General features: G+C 37.4%; 1 protein-coding gene across 2 annotated transcripts in view; it reads right to left on the reverse strand.

The window, feature by feature from the left end:
• LOC130919936 (zeta-sarcoglycan) overlaps positions 1–23399 on the reverse strand; it is a 650031-nt gene that overhangs the window by 265423 nt on the left and 361209 nt on the right. For both annotated transcript variants that reach the window (XM_057842610.1, XM_057842609.1), the window contains exon 3: positions 16658–16759. In XM_057842610.1, the coding sequence (XP_057698593.1) occupies positions 16658–16759 (102 nt within the window). The remainder of the gene's footprint in view (positions 1–16657; positions 16760–23399) is intronic.

Raw genomic sequence — 23399 nt, forward strand, 5'->3', positions numbered from 1 at the left:
AAGGAAATGCTTCATGTGTGCTGGAAATATTTGTAGCCAGACTGTTTGTGATTATGAACATTTTTCTCCAGAGGAAATGCAGCAAATGACTATTGGTAAGGCATGACCATTGGCAAAACTCCCACATTAGCAAACAGCCCACTAACTGTATGGACCTATGAAGATATCACAACTGCAAGACAAGGCTAAAGTATGGGATCCTTATCAATCCTTATCCTACAAGTGCCTTGCAAAAGTATTCGGCCCCCTTGAACCTTGCAACCTTTCGCCACATTTCAGGCTTCAAACATAAAGATATAAAATTTTAATTTTTTGTCAAGAATCAACAACAAGTGGGACACAATCGTGAAGTGGAACAAAATTTATTGGATAATTTAAACTTTTTTAACAAATAAAAAACTGAAAAGTGGGGCGTGCAATATTATTCGGCCCCCTTGCGTTAACACTTTGTAGCGCCACCTTTTGCTCCAATTACAGCTGCAAGTCGCTTGGGGTATGTTTCTATCAGTTTTGCACATCGAGAGACTGACATTCTTGCCCATTCTTCCTTGCAAAACAGCTCGAGCTCAGTGAGGTTGGATGGAGAGTGTTTGTGAACAGCAGTCTTCAGCTCTTTCCACAGATTCTCGATTGGATTCAGGTCTGGACTTTGACTTGGCCATTCTAACACCTGGATACGTTTATTTTTGAACCATTCCATTGTAGATTTGGCTTTATGTTTTGGATCATTGTCCTGTTGGAAGATAAATCTCCGTCCCAGTCTCAGGTCTTGTGCAGATACCAACAGGTTTTCTTCCAGAATGTTCCTGTATTTGGCTGCATCCATCTTCCGGTCAATTTTAACCATCTTCCCTGTCCCTGCTGAAGAAAAGCAGGCCCGAACCATGATGCTGCCACCACCATGTTTGACAGTGGGGATGGTGTGTTCAGGTTGATGAGCTGTGTTGCTTTTACGCCAAACATATCGTTTTGCATTGTGGCCAAAAAGTTCAATTTTGGTTTCATCTGACCAGAGCACCTTCTTCCACATGTTTGGTGTGTCTCCCAGGTGGCTTGTGGCAAACTTTAAACGAGACTTTTTATGGATATCTTTGAGAAATGGCTTTCTTCTTGCCACTCTTCCATAAAGGCCAGATTTGTGCAGTGTACGACTGATTGTTGTCCTATGGACAGACTCTCCCACCTCAGCTGTAGATCTCTGCAGTTCATCCAGAGTGATCATGGGCCTCTTGGCTGCCTCTCTGATCAGTTTTCTCCTTGTTTGAGAAGAAAGTTTGGAAGAACGGCCGGGTCTTGGTAGATTTGCAGTGGTCTGATGCTCCTTCAATTTCAATATGATGGCTTGCACAGTGCTCCTTGAGATGTTTAAAGCTTGGGAAATCTTTTTGTATCCAAATCCGGCTTTAAACGTCTCCACAACAGTATCTCGGACCTGCCTGGTGTGTTCCTTGGTTTTCATAATGCTCTCTGCACTTTAAACAGAACCCTGAGACTATCACAGAGCAGGTGCATTTATACGGAGACTTGATTACACACACGTGGATTCTATTTATCATCATCGGTCATTTAGGACAACATTGGATCATTCAGAGATCCTCACTGAACTTCTGGAGTGAGTTTGCTGCACTGAAAGTAAAAGGGCCGAATAATATTGCACGCCCCACTTTTCAGTTTTTTATTTGTTAAAAAAGTTTAAATTATCCAATAAATGTTGTTCCACTTCACGATTGTGTCCCACTTGTTGTTGATTCTTGACAAAAAAATTAAATTTCATATCTTTATGTTTGAAGCCTGAAATGTGGCGAAAGGTTGCAAGATTCAAGAGGGCCGAATACTTTTGCAAGGCACTGTATTTCGCTTAGTTTAGCAAATATCTTTTTTTTTTTTTTTTACTGTAAAAGTTGTCTAGGCCTGTAGCTTTAACATCCTTACCAGCTGTTGGTACTGCCAGCTGCCTTCTTCCTCCCCCCGACTCTTATTGTCACAGAGCATCTTTCATGATAGCCTCCAAGCACTGGTTTGAGATGAGGTTCTCAGAGCTGGCAGACATTTTGGCCACTGAACAGCTTTATTCTTTGTTCACATTGACCTTGCTTCAGGTCCTGGGTTTCTCAAAGCTTTGCTGGTGCCTTTAAATGCCTGCCCAAGCATCCACTGATTTTAGTTTCTTGCCAAATCACCATTGTTCTTAACTCTTAACAGCCAATTGTTAGAGAATCCCATTTTTTTAAAAAAAAAATAAGGTCTTAATAGATCGTTTGTTTAAATTTGTAAAAAAAAAAAAAAAAAAAAAAAAAAAAAAAAAAAAAAGAATATGTGTGATAAGCGCTCCAATATCCATAACCACTGCTACCATTTTTTAATAAAGACATTTCAAACGACAATGGTACCTCGACATACAATTGCTTCGACACGTGATCTTTTCGAAATCCAACGTAAACTTTGACTCGCCATTTGTTTCTACATTCGGCGACATGCTCAAAGCACGACGATTTATGACAGCACTGCAGTTTCTTTGCTTTCTCGCAAGACGGATGCACAGCGGATTTTCTTGTGATAGAAATCAACGTGGTTTCCAAGAATGTTACTGCAGGTGGAGAAAAAAGGTCAAAGGTGAGGCTTACCATTGAAATAAAGATGGAAATGATAGAAAAATATGAGCGTGGTCTGCGCGACCGTGAGCCGGCTTGACAATACAGCCGTAAAATGTCTACGATCTCAACGGTCCTCCGCCGAAAATGGCTCATTCTCGGCGGAAAAATTGGCCGCGGCTTGGCATTGTCACCCACAAAATGCAAGCCACCTCCTTATTAAAACGTGTGCCATGATCCTAGCGTTTGACATAATACAAAACACGTAGCTTACACACTTCCTTGTCTGTTCATTGGTCCTTTGATAGTCGGACTTGTTTTGTTCATCTTTCGCGATGAACAAGATCTTTCGGAAACCCAAAAAGGCTCACACCACTCTGCCTGGTGTAGCAACAAAAGCCTACAGAACATTGGGCTGGCGTGACGCCAAAAATGAATTGGCTATATAGTGAAGATCATCTCATTCTCTGACGTCACATTCATCTTCTTCCCCAACCCTAGACTCTAGCCAGATGTCGCTCATTTTCATGGCGCAGGACACAAACATTCTAATAAATATATCGATCGATTCTACATACAGTGGGGAAAATAAGTATTTAGTCAGCCACTAATTGTGCAAGTTTTCCCACTTGAACATATTAGAGAGGCCTGTAATTGTCATCATGGGTAAACCTCAACCATGAGAGACAGAATGTGGGAAAAAAAACAAAATCACATTGTTTGATTTTTAAAGAATTTATTTGCAAATCATGGTGGAAAATAAATATTTGGTCAATACCAAAAGTTAATCTCAATACTTTGTTATGTACCCTTTGTTGGCAATAACGGAGGCCAAATGTTTTCTTTAACTCTTTACAAGCTTTTCACACACTTTTGCTGGTATTTTGGCCTATTCCTCCATGCAGAACTCCTCTAGAGCAGTGATGTTTTGGGGCTGTTATTGGGCAACATAGACTTTCAACTCCCTCCACAGATTTTCTATGGGGTTGAGATCTGGAGACTGGCTTGGCCACTCCAGGACCTTGAAATGCTTCTTACGAAGCCACTCCTTTGTTGCCCTGGCTGTGTGTTTGGGATCATTGTCATGCTCAAAGTCCCAGCCACGTCTCATATTCAATGTCTTTGCTGATGGAAGGAGATTTTCACTCAAAATCTCTCGATACATGGCCCCAATCATTCTTTCCTTTACACAGATCAGTCGTCCTGGTCCCTTTGCAGAAAAACAGCCCCAAATCATGATGTTTCCACCCACATGCTTCACAGTGGGTGTGGTGATCTTCGGATGCAATTCAGTATTCTTTCTCCTCCAAACATGAGAACCTGTGTTTCTACCAAAAAGTTCTATTTTGGTTTCATCTGAGCATAACACATTCTCTCAGTCCTCTTCTGGATCATCCAAATGCTCTCTAGCGAACCGCAGACGGGCCTGGACGTGTACTTTCGTCAGCAGGGGGACACGTCTGGCAGTGCAGGATTTGAGTCCCTGGCGGCACATTGTGTTACTGATAGTAGCCTTTGTTACTGTGGTCCGAGCTCTCTGTAGGTCATTCAATAGGTCCCCCCGTGTGGTTCTGGGATTTTTGCTCACCGTTCTTGTTATCATTTTGACGTCACTGGGTGAGATCTTGCATGGAGCCCCAGATTCTTCCATTTTCTAATAATTGCTCCCACAGTTGATTTCTTTACACCAAACGTTTTACCTATTGCAGATTCAGTCTTCCCAGCCTGGTGCAGGTCTACAATTTGTTTCTGGTGTCCTTTGACAGCTCTTTGGTCTTGGCCATAGTGGAGTTTGGAGTGTGAGTGACTGAGGTTGTGGACATGTCTCTTTTATACCGATAATGAGTTAAAACAGGTGCCATTAATACAGGTAACGAGTGGATCCTCGTTAGACCTCGTTAGAAGAAGTTAGACCTCTTTGACAGCCAGAAATCTTGCTTGTTTGTAGGTGACCAAATATTTATTTTCCACTCTAATTTGGAAATAAATTCTTTAAAAATCTATTTTCTATTTTTTTCCCCACATTCTGTCGCTCATGGTTGAGGTTTACCCATGTTGACAATTACAGGCCTCTCTAATCTTTTCAAGTCGGAGAACTTGCACAATTGGTGGTTGACTAAATACTTGTTTGCCCAACTGTACATCCAAGCAGTCCATTTCATTCAGGACCATAAAGTACAGCGTTTAATATGAAATAAACATAATTTCTTGTGTCAAATATGCGCTTTAAGTGCAGGGAAAATGTAACTCACCGTACGTGAATCGCCCTTTTATAACAGCAGCCCCTCCTAAAACTTGACGGGAAATATCCTTGATCACAGGTATAATGAGTTCTTCTCCAATTGTGAAAGGTTTCTTGGCTTTAGCAATACGGCTCACGTATGATGCTCTCAGTGCATTCACTGTTGTTGCCTCATTTGCTAGCTTTTAGTGACAGAAGCCCCTTTCAGACTTATATCCTACTAAATTACCGTGTAAAATGACATGGGATTTACCAGTGTCATGGCTTTCAGACTTGGGAAGATGTACCGGGAATCACATGGATTAGACACTTTCTGACTTGTCTTGTGTTGGCGACTTGGCGCTGTCTGTGCTCCCCGCATTTCATAACCTGAAAATTATGTCATTTTTGGTCAGCATCAGCAACAAAGTAAACCACACATTTCCAAAAATGGACAATGTACTGTCACTTCCTCAGGTCTAAGATCCAGTAGCAATTCAATTTTGTTATGTTTGCAGTTTAATTTTGCTATCCTTCAAATGTCCACATCTCCCATAATGCCTGGTGGTTAAGAATGATGTACAGTATTTAAATGATATTCTTTCCAGGATAAATGGAAATTAGGTGCAAAATTCAAATACAATCCTGACATAATAAATTATTTTCTTAAACACTTATTCTCACGAGGGTCGCAGGGGTGCGGGAGCCGGGCACAGCTAACAATAGACAGGAGACAAGGTACACCCAGAACTGGTGTAAAATATGAGACAATAAACACAGTTTTTCTTTTGGTGCCACATTGACCTGTATTTTTGTTTGGTTTAATTGTTATTTTTTTCTATTTAAGCTGTTCAATGCGGAACAAAAAAAAAATCCTCACTTCCCTTTGAGTACACACAAAAAACAAACAAAAAAAACATGGTATTTATGCAAGAACCTTATTTCAAGTGATTTCACACAGCTGCTTTAAGTAACTATTAAATTATGTAGTTAAATAAAAAAAAGGCTTAATTGATTTGAGGAAAACTTTATAAACTACTTGAACAAGCAATTCGTATTCAAACCTTAAACATGCAAATGTGGAACCACTTTTGTTTTCTTGCAATAGGAGTGTTCAATTTAAATATTCATTGTGATGTTGTTAATATTCTGGATGAGTGGGGGACCCAAGTGCAGAACATGGGCCTTACTGGCAACGGTATCCTACTGTTGCGCCCGCATGAGGTAACAGAGGGACTTTGCATTAGGGTTGGGAATCTCTGGCATGAAGCCGATTCAATATGTTTGTAGATACACAGGTTACGGTTCGATTAAAAAACGATACATTTTTAGGCAGAGCAATTCGATACAGTTTAAGAACGATACGGTTCGATATAGTGTGAAAACGATACGACAGCAAATATTTGTTGTTTGTTCTTACAGTATTTTAAACACATATAAAAACACCACATTTCTACTATCAAAATTAAACAATGAAATTTCATACCAGTGTATGTTTAATTTTGAGACATGGAAAAAAAAAAAAATAAGGCTCACTAAATGACCATCATTTTGTTGGATGGGATTGATAATAAAATAAAACTCCAGTGACAGACAACAATAAAGTGCAGTAATTCAATCTCTGCATGTCCTGGTGTTTTGAACACAAGAGGTAGGTAATTTAAGTGCAACCATAAAACGTAAACATCTTACAAACTAAAACTATATGCAGCAGCACTAGAAAAAAAAAGAATTAAACCTGCTAGTGTTATCATAATAAATAAGTAATAAATAAAGCAAAATGATGTTATGCTTTACCACTGGTATAATTGGGGGAATAAAAACATGGCATTTTAGCCAGACAGATCAATAATTATAACTTTAACCTTATACACAGCGAAGTCATTCACTTATGCCTGTGCTTCCACATTTTTATTCCTCATCACTGTCCATATCTTTTTTGAAGGGCAGATTTTTCTTGAGGAAGATCAACTGATCCACATGTTGATTTTTAAGTAGACTGCGTTTCGTGGAAACAGTATCTCCAGCAGGTCATGCTGCCCTTTCCACCAGTGTAGTGGGTTATTTTTCAGGGTTGAAACCTCACGATCGAAGAGTATAGATACTGCTTCACATACTCTGTCCCCTACAGATCTGGCTGTCGTCCTCACTTCAAAGTCCGACTTTTGTTTTCTTGGTGCGTTGAAAATCAATCGCTGTGTTTCACAACTTCCGCGGGGTAAGCTGGCGCTGGCGTCGGTGCTCATGCTATTTGTCCATTGTTTTAGCATGTTGCTATGTCGACACTACTAGTTTAGCTTTGGGCTGTGAAGAGAATGCTACGGAGCATACGCGACTGTGGTTTCGTGGTTTCTCGCGCTGTTGTGACACGCCCGTCACGATCGGGTAATGACAGCGACTACTATCTGTTCTGTCGAAATATATGATGGGAAGTTGAGGCAACCACGACTGTGAGTGGTGGTTGTCCATGTTATATAATGTGTGCCGTCTCGTTCAAAGTGCGATGATCCTTGGGGTCGAGCAGTGTGTAACGCACAAGCGCAGCCTGTGTGAAGTAGAAGGCAATTTTATATTACGCTTCCACTTGTTGCTTGACACACAAATTTAGCATTGCATTATATTAGGCGCCGGTAACCGAATCTTCTTCTTGCGATGGCTGAATTCTAGCTCTACTATCGATTCATAGGTTTGATGGCTGTTTACTGTAGATTTGTTATTTAGCTGTCGATACAGCCGCATCGCTCACCTGTAAAACCGAATAACCGTTCGTATCGGTTTATCGTTCTCAAGCTTACTTTGCATCCCTTAAGTCAGTTCAGAAGTTAGTTGTTATGTGTCCTTTCAACCGAACTCACTCCAGATATTTACAGACAACACTACTTACAGTTGCGGTGTCACTTCACCCACAACTCTTTGTGCCTGCTTTGTTTTCTGACACGTGCACTTAAACTGGGTGTGGCTTATTAACTCCGCTAGTACATTTAACTCTCCCAGGGGTGTCTGTGTTCAACTCACTTAATTAACACCTCACCAAGACCGATCTTTACACTGCTAATGGTAAAACAACACCAAAATCAAGGCCAATCAATTTAAAAAAATAATTGACACCAAAGAAATCAACTCCACAGATTTGGCTGTGTACGGCAACCTCAGAGGGACAAAAGTCATATAATTTGTGCAATTATGTAACATATGTATTAAGCAATGCTTTTTCATAAGTGTTTTAATTGACTCTCTTACATGATAAATACAACAATGGGTTCAGTAATTTGTAAAAACACAAAGCTAGTATGTATACACAATGAAAAACACCTATTTAAAATTCTATTTAATTTAATTTAATCTAATCAGGTTACATACATATGAAGCAATGCTTTTGCATAAGTGTTTTAATCGACTCTTAAATAATTAAGACAACAATGGATTCAGTACTGTGTAAAAAAAACAAAGCTAATGTGTATATACCATGAAAAACACCTAATTAAATAGAGCATGCACATTTTTTTGAGTGTATTTTGAGCAAATATGATGGTTAAATAATTTTGGACCATAAAATATGAGTGAAAAGAAATGAAATCATCATATAGCATAATTTAATACACTATTTACTCACTTAAAAGCGGCCTTTACATTTTAGGGCATAATTATGGTCCATGTAAGGGAGGTGTACGTAATTAATCAAGCAGGTTTACCAATTCTTGGTTTGATGGAAAACGTGTCACAAAAGTATCAGAATTACCATAATATGTGGAAGAGATACATACAGTAGCTCACGTTTAAGTAGACCACCATTATTTGTGCAGTGAGGATAGATTTGTGGCATAACCCCACTATATTCTCATTGATTTGTGGCCTCTCATTTATCTACATCCATCCCTTCCCAGCTTGTTGTCTTCATCTCACCCCTTTGTGCTGATTTATAAGTCTCAGTATATCTTCTCAAAAAGACAATTATTGGGTCCTCTAGGAGTTTCATATAGTTATGATTCAGCAACTTTTTCCACAGCTAGTGCAACTACTTCATACTTTACAGTTAATAGTGGTTGCTGTTAATGTCAAAATCAGAGCCAATACACCTGCTGTTTGAAAAAAAAAAGGCATCATATTCTGCCTTTGCATAACTCTCGATAAAGACACTAAAACAAAAGTTTGCTCAAAATAACCTCGTAAAAAACACTATCACACTTTGACAGCAAACAGAATTGGAATGACAGCGATAGTTTTGCAGTTTCAACATATGTATTCACATTTAGTAATTAATGATTAAGGGTTGAGGATTTCTTATTGTCAGGTATACTAGTAGATGAAAAAATCTTTCATCCACCTTCAATCTTTATTATTATTATTATTATTATTATCATTATTGGAACAAATTTAGCTTATTTGGATTTCAAATCATTTTGATTTACATTAAACGACCACATTGCATAAAAAGACATGTACATTGGTACCTCGACATATGATGGCATCAACATACAATCCTTTCGACGTCCGACGTAAAATTTGACTCGTCATTTGTCTCGACATATGATGACATGCTTGAAATCCGACGATTTATGACTGTGTCACAATTTCATTGCTTTTGTACAAGATGGATGCTTACTGTTGAAATTAAGATGGAAATAATAGATAAATATAATTGTGCTGTGCACGTCAGTGAAGTGGCTCGACAATAGAGCCGGAATATGTCTATGATCTTGACGGTCCTCCTCCAACCTCCATTTTCCAGTCTCTATAGGTTAAGGTGAAAATTATTATTAATATTGTAACATCGGCAAAGAAGACTTTTTAATCATTTATTTCAGAACTTGTGCAAGACAGCACAACTACTGTCCGCTGTAGCCGAAGCCAACAAACACAGAAAATAAAAAAAGAAAGTCAAAACTTCCCACTCTTCCACTCCTCTCTCACCCTGTCGTCAGGCACACGGTGCATTCAGGAACAGCATGCAAAACACAACTGCCACATTAGAACCGATTCCTTAATTTATTATTATCATATTATTTTTATTCCGATTTGTATTGATAATTTATTTGTTTGGCTCTGTGTAACTGCTATTTGTAATTGTATTAGCCAAGGTTTTTGAGCTGTGGAACGAATTCGTCGAATTACAGTGTATTCTTATGGGAAAATCCCGCTTGACATACGACCATTTTGACTTACAGACCAGGTCCTGGAACAAATTAAATTCATATGTCGAGGCAGAGGGGAATTGGCCATCAAGCGTACCGCACACTTCCCAGTGGGCCGACACACATTTTTTGGCTGGGGACTCTGTTTAATGTAAAAAAATTTAAAGAAACAATTATAAAAAGGTCTAATTTTATTTACTCAAGTGAAATATCTCAGTACTCCGCTCACCCCGCACCCCAGGACAACTGAGACAGAAATGAATGAGAGGGAGGTGCAGACTGCAGAGATGCGGCTGAAAAGCCCACAGAATGATACAGTGAAATTTGGAAGACTAATTGACATGTATATTCACGCAAAACCCTTTACAGCATCAGCAAAAGCGTGTACATCGACAAGCGCTGTCGCCATGTTTCGTGTGCGTTCGTGCATACGCATGTGTTCATGTGTGTGTAAAGAGAGAGTGATTAACATAAAGAGAAATTAACGAGTAGACTATACTCTAATTTACAGTGTATATTTTTCTGTATAGTCAGTTTGCATGTGCTACAGTTTATAGCTATTATTTCCACAATGTTCAAAATTTATATATGGCGGAACACACAGCCAAGTCTTACAAGAAGTTTCTGCTCTTGCACTCCTCTTTAAAAGAAACTGATGTATTTTAAGTCAAAACAACAGTTATTTTTGATAGAACAATATGTCTAAATGCTTCCATAGCAAATTCATGGTGCATTAAGCCCCCAAACTATTTTTAATTAACCGTTTTACCCTGGAAACCCCCGTTTACAGACGTCGCTAACCATTTTTGTTTTGAACCACCTATCAAAACAAAGTAAGTAATTATATTTATTATTCAAAATGTCTGTCATTTTTAGCTTAGAATCATTAATTGATGTCTAATATTTTGTTTAGAAAAAAGACGACTAAAAAATTATTCACTCGCATATTTTAAACTTTTAAACAAATTACGTCACAGTGAATAAAATGGCGTTTGTAAAAAAGTCAAAGGATATCTATCGCTAAATATTATTTTTTTGTTAATGACGCATTTCCCACGATATGTTAGATGATAAATAATCAATCCAAACAAAGAAAAAAGAAAAAAAAAAAAGGTTTAAAAGGGTAAATATATGAAAACGAAGATCTCAACCAGTCCTTGATGTCTGCGATTTCTGCATTACCATATTTCACTCATAAAATCCCCCCAAAATCCAGCTGTGCTCATTCACAGCTGTGTCTTGACACTCAGTGATACATGCGACATGGAGGTTTTGGATCAAAACAAGGTAAGTACGCGATGATATCTCGTTAAAATCATGGCGTCTGTAATTCTGGTCTCGCGTGCTCTCACCTCCACAGAGGGTTTTGCTGTTTAAAAAACTTTAAAAAAAAAAAAAAAATGCCCTCCTGTCCAAAATTTTTCTTCCCCCAGAAAATTGAGATTTTAAGCTTTCCAATGATGTATCACACAATCGGACAAATTTGAAATTTGGCTAAAGTGGGGGCCTCACAGCGGAACGGTTTTCTGCCATATATATGTGGCGGAAAACACAGACAAGGCTGAAAAAGCAGTTTCTGCTCTTGCACCACTCTTCCAAATAAACTGCTGTATTTTAAGCCAAAAGAACTGTTGTGTTTGATAGAACAATATGTCTTCATGCTGCCGTAGCAGTTTCATTGCACATTATGCCCCCAGAATATTTTTAATTTGTCCGTTTTACCCTGGAGACCCCCGTTAACAAACACTGCACAACCGCTTTTGTTTCAACCCAGTCATAAAAAGAAGGAAAGTTATTATATTTATTATTGGAAATGTACAGTGTATATCATTTTTAGCTTACAATCATTAATTGATGTCTAATATTTAATTTAAAAAAAACAAAAAAAAAACAAATTTTAGAAATTATTCACCTTCATTTTTTAAACTTTTAACCAAATTACGACACAATGGAAAAAAATAGTGTCTGTAAATAGGTCACAGATACAGTATCTACCTCATAACGATCTCTGCTGTGTCTTGACACTCATTGATACATGCTACAAGGAGTTTTTGGATCGAAACAAGGTCAATACGTGATAATATCTCGTTAAAATCAGCGTGCCTTTAATGATGCTCGCTCATGCTTGGACCTTGAGTTACCGGAAAGCCACAAAAAAATGTACATTGCACTAGAACGCTAGCGCGAGAATTATGGACACAGCTGGCTAACTGTCCAGCGTGCTATCCATTATCTTTTCATCCCATGTTGCTGTTTGGATTGATTATTATGGGATGACATGTATTAGATACATTTGATGCTTAAAATATAAAGCCTAGGTCCAAGGCTTTAAGGCTAAATACAGTAAATAGATAGTGTTATGTACTCAGATTTATACATATCTTCCCTTTGAGCATATGGAGCCTTTTATTCTTAGTATTTCGCATTCTTTAATCATAATTGAAAAAATATTTTAAAAGCCCACTGCAAAAATTTAAATATTATGGTATTGGAATTTGACCCCTGAAATTCCTCTGGAAATGTGTTTTCTTTGCACTGATTAAAATCAAGCCAAATCAAAAACTGTATGCAGTAAATGTATCATTATCTATACAGCTAACTCCCCGTTTAGCCATGCTTATTTAAAAAATAAAACACAGGGCTAAATCAAATCTACATTTACTTACACACCAATTTCCTTTATTTTTGTACATCCACCCACACGTCTTAGTTTCTGAATATTGATTATCAAAGACTTGAGTAGACAAAGCGGGATCATCATGTGTTTGTTATTTATTATGTACCAGGATGGGTGTCCAAAACCTTTTTTTTTAAATGAGAAACTTTCAAAGGTCTCAAAAATGTTTTACCTCACCTGATTTGACCTACTTTTAAGGTGTCAAAAAATGCCCTCCTGTTCAAAATTGTTCATCCTTCAGAAAATAAAGATTTTAAGCTTTCCAGTGATGTGTCAGACATACACATAGGACAATTTTGAAACTTGGCCCCATTAGGGGTTTTAGAACGGAACTTCAAGTCATCTGAGTGTTTTCCACCATATACAGTGTATCACAAAAGTGAGTACAACCCTCGCATTTCTGCAGATATTTAAGTATATCTTTTCATGGGACAACACTGACAAAATGACACTTCGACACAATGAAAAGTAGTATGTGTGCAGCTTATAGAATAGAGTTTATTTATTTTCCCCTCAAAATAACTCAAAATACAGCCATCAATATCTAAACCTCTGGCAAGAAAAGTGAGTGCAACCCTTAGTAAATACGCCCAACCCTAAATGTCCAAATTGAGTACTGCTTGTCATTTTCCCTCCAAAATGTCATGTGACTCGTTACAGGAGTGCTGTCAGCATTGCTGCAGAGATTGAAGAGGTGGGGGGTCAGCCTATAAGTGCTCAGACCATACCCTGCACTTTACATCAAAATGGTGTGCATGGCTGTCACCCCAGGAGGAAGCCACTTCTGAAGACACAAAGTACACAAAGTGTCATTTTGTCAGTGTTGTCCCATGAAAAGATATACTTAAATTTCTGCAGAAATGCGAGAGGTGTACTCACTTTTGTGATACACTGTATATGTACATATATATATTAGGTTGTCAGGCAATTAAAATTGTTTAACTAATATATTACAGGATTTGTAATTAATTAATCAAATGAATCACATTTCAATGCCATACATTTCCTTCTATTTAAGGTCCCCAAATTAAGACTTGCAGAACATTAAGAAACTGTAGTGCATGGCTAATCATATGAATACACTAAATTTGAAATCCAATTTACAATTGCACTATGACCATAGATGCCATTTTTTTCTCCACCAGCCCGTATTTTGTGCAGAATTTTCACAAAACAGTCAATATCATACGAGAAAACACTTTACAAGCTACACCACCCCCATTCGTTTTAGGTTTTTCAGTGAAAAAAAAATGATGTTTCACAAAGGCTACTTTGGGCCAAGGTTGACAGGTATGTGATACATGAGGCTAGAGTTTATTTTTTACAAAAGGTACAAATCACCACACTCCTACTTATTGTCCCATCAGTAAGACACGGTGGGCCGCTCAGGACAGAAATGCCAACGCCATTTTTTGGTTCCAGTCCACCCATATGTAGAGGTACCACTGTATGTTGGAGTCTAGTAATTTCATGAATAATCAAATGTTCAAAATCAATTTTGTCCTATGATAAATTCCTAATGACCACAAAACACACAGTGTAAACCAACCTATACCTAAACGGAATTTACATTGCTCATTGCAACAGATGACTACTGCAAACATCGGGGTTCTTTGAAAGGACATCCAATTCAATTACATTCTCCAAACCCTTCAGCTGATGTTCCACAACTCAATCCTTTGCTAAAGCCATTTCACTGATAAAACGGCGCAATGGATGGCTGCTGTAATGATATCCTTGAGCTGCAAAGATCCAATGGCTTGGGCAATGTAAAGAAGTTTTGAGGGAAAGACATTTTTTTTTCTGTTATTATTTATTGTAAATTCTCTGACAAAAAATCTGTGGTTCAGATGTTCCTAGAAAGGGCTCCCTAGTTCCTTACATGATTGACAACCTTTTCTAATGATTACTTGTGGTGGGAAAAAGGAGGAAAATCACAAGAAAGCATTAAATGTTATTTCTTCTGTAGAAATACAGGGGGGAGGGGGGGTAACACCAATATACAGTCAACTTATTATCCCTTATCACAAGGGCATGTGTTTGCATAGGGACAGTCAGGACATAACACTAGGAACTTTTCAGGATGCTCAAATTGTCCCCAACAAATTTAAGCAACCTTATTTGCATTATATAATGAGTTCAGTTATGTATATTTAGATTGTCTTCTCGTATGTTTTAAGGATAGAATTGACCCTACTATTATTAAGTGAATTATTTTCATCATGTTCAGACTTACATTTACCCCTTTTCACTTGCTGAATGCGCTTGTTCATTTTTCCCCTCAACCGCATTGTTTGTTCGGTTGATGAATGGCATTTATTTAAAATGTATTACATTGGTACCTCGACATACGAAGCTTCGACACACGATCTTTTCGATATCCGACGTAAAATTTGATTCGCAATTTGTTTCTACAGCCGACGACACGCTCGAAATACGACGATATTTGACAGCGCCGCAGTTTCTTTGTTTTGCTGGAAGACGGACTTTCTTGTGAGAGAAATCAACACTAGATCCCAAAAGGTTAATGCAGGTGGAGAAAAAAAAGAAAAGGTGACGCTTACCATTGACATGAAGATGTCAATGATAGCAAAATATAAGCACGGTGTGTGCATCCATGAACTGGGTCGACAATAGGGCCGTAGAATGTCGATCTCGGCCGGCGGTCCTCCTCCGTTCACCAGTCTTTATAAGTTAAGTTGACAATTCTTATTGTGGTAACATCGCCAAAGTAATCGCCAGCTTTGACAAGTTTCTAATCATTTATTCCATCAACTTGCCTAGGGTCCGCTGCTGTTGACGCCAGGATCAAAACAGAAAGTAGAACCGCACTCTCTTGCTCACCGTCACGACAGCCCCAGTTCAGGTACCGCAAAAAAAGTCCGCCACATTAGAACCCGATTCGTTACATTATTACAGGTATTATTAATATTATTACTATTATTATATTATTGTTATTCAGATTTTTATACATAATTTATTTGTTTTGCTCTTTGTGATTGCTATTTGCAATAGTAACAGCAGTATCTATTAAGGATTTAGTGTAGGTTTTTGGGCTGTGGAACGAATTATAATGTATTCTTAAGGGAAAGTCCTGCTCGGCATACGACCATTTCGACTTACAAACAAGGTCCTGGAACGAATTAACTTCGTATGTAGAGGTACCACTGTAACTTATTTTCTACATTATTTATTTGAAAATATTTTTATTTGCAGTCTATGTAGGTATTTTTTCAGATAATCATACATTAATCATAATCGAGGTAAAAATTTTTCATTTTTTTTTCTTTGAGTTTGGCTGTGCTTGTGGATAAAAGCAGTAGTGTTTTACCTGAAGGGGAGCTCCATTTCTACTTTTGTTATACCCTGATTAAGAAATATTTTCAGTTATATTTGATTTATTTATACAGACAACCAATACATGTGAAAGTTAGTATAAGTCAATACAAGATTTATTTTGCATTATTCATTTTGCCTATCAATGAATTAGGTTCATATTCATGAGAAATGGAGCCCTGACCCCTGTTACCCTATATGTTTGGTCTTATTACTATTCCATCCCCAACAGCAAAAAGTGTACACGGAGGTTATGCTGTTATATCGTCCCCACCAATGTTGAACCCAACTCTACTCCCTTGCTTTATCAACACGTCACCAAATATTATGCAAATGATAGTTTACCAGAATACAATACATTTGGCTTTGCTTAGTCTCTTAAAGAACTGACAAGGGGATGAATGTATCACACACAACTTGTAGTTATGGTTTCATGAAAACAAAGTGCAGCATCAATATGAACCGATATTTAATTAAAACAAAGTTTCAACAAAAACAGCAACATAAGGACACAAACGTTCAGGGATGGAATGTTTGGATGTTCTCCAAATGCCCACTTCACTGCCAGGTCTCCTTGGCCAAATTCATGTCATTTTGAATGTCTTCATGTTTGTGTGGTTTCAGTGTTGACTCAATTCTCCTGAGGAGTTAAGGTTAGTTATGTCCATTAAACAGAAAAAACATGACTTTTCACACTTACCCTTCGAGACTGAATTTCTTTGACGTATAGTGGCAATAGGAATTCAGACACCCCCTCCAATCTCACTCCTTCTTTTGTCACTCGTAGATTGCCCATTCCTTCCTAGAAGCAAAAGGAGAAGGTTTGAAAGATTAAGATCAGTATTTTGTGGGGGAGAACAGTTGAAAATAAATGAAAGTAATGACCATTATTATAACGATGACAGGAGTAATATCATTATTACATACTGTGCACATGTGCACATTTGCAACATGAATGTTCTTTAAAACAAACAACAACAAAAACAGGCATGATTGGAAATGTGTCTTGCGCAATTCTACATCAGTTAAAGCATATTTTGAGCAGAAAATGTATGTGCATTCCAAATTAGAAAACAAAAGCAAACACCAAAGTGATTAGCCATCAAAAAAAGGTGATGCACGTCCAAATGAGTTTTAGTATTAGAGCAATTTAAGGCAAACCTAGATATCGACCGAATCCCAGCATATCAGGCTTGGCAGTCCGTTAAAAGATTTAAAAATCAATAATGAAAACCAGCCAGATGTTTTCTGTGATCTGTAGCCATTAAATTAAATGAACAGTGGTGCATGGAGCCTATTCAATAAAACATAACACAACCAGTCTGGAAAGTCCAAAACACACACACACCAAAACACACACCTACATTATAAACAGAAACAAACAGTATGGCACATGCACACACTCAAAACAATCACAAGATCAAGTTAGTGAACTCTTACATGTGAATATAACAATGGACCACACAAAAATACAATATAACCATATACTGTACATGTAAGAATAAAAATGGGGGGGAAAAAACTCAGTAGCAAACTTCCCTCAGCAAAGACCAGAGGGAAAATAAAATAAAAAACAAAAACAAAACTTTCAACTGAGCCTCCAGTAAGCCTACAGCATTTGGATGTTATTATTATTTATTTTTTTTGTCCAATAAAATTTCAGCCTCAGCGTGTTTCCATCTCAATCTAATTTTCCTAAGGCCTTTCAGAATCAGTCATATTGAGCCAACTCAAACTTTATTTGCTCTAGAACTGCTTCCTTAACAAAATCCTTATACTTCAAATATATATAGACAATTAAAAGTATTGAAATACAAGAAAAAACATATTTTCTAAAGGGTCAGTTATGCACAATACATGTTTTCATATTTTTTTGATAACTCGATATAAACAATTTTTAAATGCTGAATATTTCCCTAATTTCTTAATTTATAGTACATCATTGCTGTGCATCACTGTAAATGCTAATGTTCAACTTAATTAAATACAATAAGTGAACCAAACTCAATTTTTTATCAACCTGTTGTGAACACTAATTTTTAATTACAAATTGCAATTTCAGGAGAAATTGCAACAGTAGCTTTGCTTTCGCAGGTAAACACCTTGGGGTCTCGTCCTGCCGATTTCAGGTCACTTCCTGTTGATCTGGGGCCATTACAGGGTCACTTCCTTTTGATATCAGGTCACTTCCTTGTTGATTTGGGGGCATTACGGGGTCACTCCCTGTTGATAACAGGTCACTTCCTGTGGATATTCTGACATACATGGCCATCAATGGCATTGATTTACAATTTCCTCAATGGAATCCAAGTACATTGGCATCAATAGAATCAACATACTAGTATATTGCCTTCATTGGCATGGATGTAAATGGCAGTCAATGCAATGGACGTACACGGCCGTCAATGGCATGGACGTACTGTCAATGGAATCCAAGTAAATTGGCATGAATAGAATCTAGGACTGTCAATGGCAAAGCCATACATGGCCGTCATTGGCAAGGACGTACATGGCTTTCAATGGCATCAACTTACTTGGACGCCAGTTGAATGTCAATGAGCTGTAATGGTTTTGTTAAAAAATCACAACCACCCATGTTTTTCTGCCATTGAAAATTTTGGCTATTTGAAATGAATGGAACGACATATGTGGCGATAGCATCCCTTCAGAAACAAATGGGAACATTTATAGGCAAATGTTCAGGGAAGCGTAGGTTTTTGGCAAATTCTGTATACAAATGTTATGCCCCTTACCTTTCTTTTTTATGTATGATTTATGTGAATTGGAGAAAAATTGTAGGTCAAGATACATTCTGAAAAAAAATATTTTCCAAAAACTGCATTTTGGCACAAACTGTAAATTTTTAGGGGTCATTCAAAAGATTCCCTGCATCGCACAAGAATTCCTGTCATTTCCGTATTCGAACGGTGTCGATGGGCCAAACGGTTTGGACTGTGCGGTTAACAAGAAACGCAGGATTTTTATAGACGGTAGCATTACATGCAATAAGTAAGTAGTAATTTGGGGCTGGAAATCCTGCCTAACTTGATTTATCACAGTTAAGTCAAATTAGAAAAAAAAAAAAAAGTACCCAGTGTTCTTTGGGCGTTCTTTCAGACATACTGTACACAGATCTGCCTCGTCTATTTCACACTTTTCTGACATCAAAAGATTCCCGCACACGTCCACGGCGAACCAGAGGTCTCTTCAGCACCGTCACTTACTACACTTACTTAACATTACTTTGGTATATTTTACTCTTTGATAAACTGCCACATTGCCTTGTTGCATACAACTGTTGCAATGCAACACAGCAGTTGATCAAAAAGTAAAATATTGTAGCGACTGTTATTTATCTGTTCCACTGCAATGGATGATGGGTACTTGTTGCAACCATGACTGAGAGTAGTGATTGCTGTGGTATGTCATGTTTGCTCTGTTCAAAAAAGTGTGTTGTTCCTTGTGCTGTGTATGGCACACAAGAACAGCAAGTGTTAAAATGAAAGTCTCTGTCATTATCCTTCATGTCGCTCAATATTCACTTACCAAATCAATGTAAAGTGAGTGAAGGTATTGAAGAGAGCTCTTGTTATAAAATCAATGGTTATAGTACTAATTGTTCATTTCACACCAAGCATTAACAAAACATTCAGCAGCGTGTCAAGAGCAAATGTCTCTTGTGTCTTAAATGCATTGTTGGGCATTTTAATTCCCCTGAGTTAATCCATTGAGTGTTCTCCCTTCATTTATTTGGGGGTAGAGTCATTACTGTTTGAAAATGTGTTAATTAAATTAGCATGTGCATTTTATGTTGTAGAATTCTTTCAGGTAAAAGAAAATTAACTTTACCTGCATACTGTATGATGAATGAGCAGCACTAAAGCTAACCCGGGTATCACTTCAGCACTGGAAGCTCACAATAATATGCTACTGTAATCTAATTCATTCCATTTTTTTTGAGTACTGCAAACTCAAAATAAACATTTCACTATATTCCAGTTATTAAGGTTAATTTGATTCCTTAAAACTTGAAATAATTAGGTAAATTCCATCTAATTAATGTGAGTGACATAAATTATATTTCAGCAAGTTTGTATTTGTTTTATTAAAGTAAGGCAACTTATTATATTTTAAAGTGTGCTGAAAATAGGAAAAATGTATTTAAAACACTGGATTAATTTTCTTTGCTTCACACTCTTATCTAAACAACTTGTTGACGCAGCCTTGCTATAATTGTGAATAAAATTAACAAAACCATATTATTTTTATTTCCTGAGCAGGTGCTATAATATAGACACTTTTTCTGTGAAAGGTGGCCAGTTAGCGAACTCAGCAATTGATGGCTTATTTATGGGTGCCTTTCTTGACAATGGCACTTGTTTGAGGGTCGATTTCAACTGGCCATCCTACAGGAAGCACTCTAGAGATGTTGGAAATGAAGAGGATGACATTTTCATTGGATAGAGGTTTTGGAGACAAAGCTTGGACACGTTCGTAGTCTCCTTTGATAGTGAGTACAATGGCACAAGGATGATGATGATAAAGCTGAATGGATGTCATGAGGGCAGACCAGAGACCGCTTGGTGTTAGAGCCGAAGATGCAAAAAATATGCTTAAATGGAAGCGGATACATTGTGGCGGACCCAATGGGAGAAGTTGAAAGAAGAAGAGGACTTCCCACCACTGCCCTTGACTAGAGTGAAACACTCTGCTAATGTTTATTATCAAACAAATTTAAATATTCTATTTCTTTTGTGTTCATAAATCAACACCTGCATCCCAAAACAATTGACAAATGCCAACAAAGTTTCATGCTGCCTCAAGCATGTCACAATGTCAATTAACAAGCCTTTATATTAACAGTAGCGTCCAACAACACCTCTTGAGTTTGAGGGACAAATAAGCTGACATATAACCGCTCTCCGGGATTTTGTTTGTTTTAGGCATAACTGTGGGGACCATACGTGCTTAAAATACAAATGCATTCGGCTAGCTGATTCATTTGTAATTTGGTCAAAGGACTATAAGATGACATTGCAGTCTCTAAGTAGGCTACACTTAATAAACAAGCCAAACAAATACTGCTTGACATTGTATTGTGGGACCATACTAAGTCACTATTTTAGAATTTGGATGGAGTATAAGACAGCAGCAATTATTTCAAAGCTAGTAAAAATCGGCTGCTTGCTAATGTCTGCACGTGATCTAAATACAGTACATTAAATAGAACAAAAAACATTATGATATTTATTCTTCATGTTGCCCCATTCCTCTAATATGTTGTAAGATACAGTAATAGTTAAATATTTTTAACCATTTGTTTGACATAGTATACATATTAACATATACTGAATATTGTATGTTTTTGACCTTTTAATTGCCTGCCATTATGAAAGTCCTGCAAAAAGCAATGCAAAATGCTGGTAGGGAAAATATTTACTTTTTAACCGGATGGCCAAAACTCCAAAAATCCAATACCGATATCAAATCGATACCGATACAGGGGTATGAAAGACTATCTGAACCTTTTGGAATTTTACCCTGTCTGTCATTGTTTGCATGCTATTCTAATTAAAATATGAAAAGTTTTAAATGCTTGGCTGGTTTTAGTTAAAGCAGATACCGTTTTTTTCATCTGTGTGATTTTGACAAACATCAGATCACATTTGATGGTGATTTTATGCAGAAATGTGAGAAATTCCAAAAGGTTCAGATATGTGTCGTGGACTTAACATATTATGGCTAATTGTATTGTGATGCCCCCTGGATGCTTTAATAATGATAAATGTAAAAACAAAGTTTTCCAATAAACATTCTGTAAAAAATAAGAGAACACTTCAACTGAAGTGATGGGGAGTGTAAGTGCAATGTGCCAATCAGGCACTTAGTTAGTCCTAAATGTGTGTGTGTGTGTGTGTGGGGGGGGGGGGGGGGGCGGTGTTACAAAAATCAACAGATATAGAACAAATCAGGCCCTTGAGATGTCAGACACTGAAGTATAGTTGAATTGGCTTTAGTATGGTCATCTTTCTATACACCATGTATCAATTTGAATAGCAACTGGTAGTACAGCTTGCAAGCGATGAAATAATGTAACCACAGTTTATTACAAATGCAAACAAAATGAAATATAGACATCTCCAATATACTAGTATGTAACTTACAAGTGATACTTGTATAAGGCACAAACAATGTCGCGAGATGGCAAAAAAAGGTGTGGTACACCATGTAGCTCCTCACTACCCAATCGTGACGAGATACTGGATAGAGGCAGATATAGATATGTTAGATTAAACGATTTTTTTTTTTTTTTTAACTATCCAGTGATTATGCTGTAGATAGACGTAAACACAATGCCTTCAAATTTTGAAACCATTTTAATGTACATGTGTGGAACATGCAGAATAACTCAAACTCAAATATAGGACACTGAAGCCTTCATTCATTTTTACAATAATACTGTTTCTTATGTACTGTATATTTCATCTTACCATTTTTACATACATCTTATCAAAGACTAACTAAAAAGGCTAATTAAACTTTGGATATATGAAAAACCTTGCATGTTATAACAAAGCCAACGTTCAAATAACGTTTTTGGTTATTTTTAACAGCGTGAATGGTCTTGGAAGGGTTTAATTAGGGTGAGGGGACAAGAGGACAGATAGGTATGTAAGGAAAGCACTCGTTAAATTCTTGAAAGACATCAAGTTGATGTACGTGTATATCGTAAGGATGGAGGAATGGGTTTTGCACATTTTGTACATTAGTTGGTGCTAGGCACCTAAAAAAATTGTTTGCAATCTGCCATTAACAACAAGAAGAATTTTAACGCGTATGCACAGTACGCTACCCAATTGCGACCGGCTGTTCTCGTGACTGCGCTATATAACTCAGTGGCTTTATCATTTAGATATGCAAATCAAATATTCTTCGAATGGTCTGTCATGTCTGTTGAATAATAATGTTTTAATATGTCTGAATTTAACATATAAATCACCTTAGGCACTATGTAAAAAAATATATTTTGATGGCGCTAATGCCTTCACCCTTACGATCAATACATTAACTTAATGTCTTTCAGGAATTTAAAAAGTGTGGTTTAAACAGTCTTCCTCTCCCCTATTCCCAAGTAAACCCTTCAGAGACCATTATCACAAAAAAAGAAAGAAAAATGTATGTTTATTGTTTATCTATCATGTACATATCTATCGATATCTATCTCTGCCGTCATCACTTGAGAGAAAACGGCGTCAGTTGCAATCTGTCGCGATCCGGTAGCCTGCAATGATGAGGTAATGACATCTCTCTCTATTCGCAGTGAGCTCGCGTCAGCATATGATTACGTCAGCAGAAATTACTGGAACTTTATCAAAACTAAGATACAGCTAAGTGCCAACAGGGGGCAACAAAGAAACAAAGGCAGGCAATACGTGGACATA

The sequence above is a fragment of the Corythoichthys intestinalis genome, chromosome 8 (genome assembly GCF_030265065.1).
Source record: "Corythoichthys intestinalis isolate RoL2023-P3 chromosome 8, ASM3026506v1, whole genome shotgun sequence".
In the NCBI taxonomy this organism is placed as follows: Eukaryota; Metazoa; Chordata; class Actinopteri; order Syngnathiformes; family Syngnathidae; genus Corythoichthys; species Corythoichthys intestinalis.